At 45.9% G+C, this 388-nt stretch overlaps 1 protein-coding gene across 1 annotated transcript in view; it reads left to right on the forward strand.

The window, feature by feature from the left end:
* Positions 1 to 108: 108 nt before the first annotated feature.
* Positions 109 to 388, forward strand: part of LOC119590444 — a 2,200-nt gene continuing 1,920 nt past the window's right edge. The window contains exon 1 of the mRNA XM_037939105.1: positions 109 to 374. Within this exon, the coding sequence (XP_037795033.1) occupies positions 109 to 374 (266 nt within the window). The remainder of the gene's footprint in view (positions 375 to 388) is intronic.

Raw genomic sequence — 388 nt, forward strand, 5'->3', positions numbered from 1 at the left:
CTTTTTCGATTTTTTTTCGAAGGATTCCTCTTTAGACGCCGCAATCTAACCCCGAACCAGCAGCTGACCCTAATTCCGCCAATACTTATAGTTACCAGGTAGTCCACCATGGCCATCCCCACTATGGATACAACCACGGCTATCGCTACCCTTACAGTAGCAATCGCTACAACCACTACTATGGTTATCCACATTAATACTACAGTCACAACAAGAGATCAGTCGAATCTGAACCCGAGCCTGAACCTCATTACAGCTGTCACGAACGCCCTCACTATTACAATAGATATTATCACGTTTACCCCAACTACTATCCTTACTACGCCGGTTACCGTTACCACTACAGAGGATAAGGACGAGCTCAGATATGGACTGCGACAGCTTTGTG

Source organism: Penaeus monodon, chromosome 27 (genome assembly GCF_015228065.2).
Source record: "Penaeus monodon isolate SGIC_2016 chromosome 27, NSTDA_Pmon_1, whole genome shotgun sequence".
Taxonomy (NCBI): Eukaryota; Metazoa; Arthropoda; class Malacostraca; order Decapoda; family Penaeidae; genus Penaeus; species Penaeus monodon.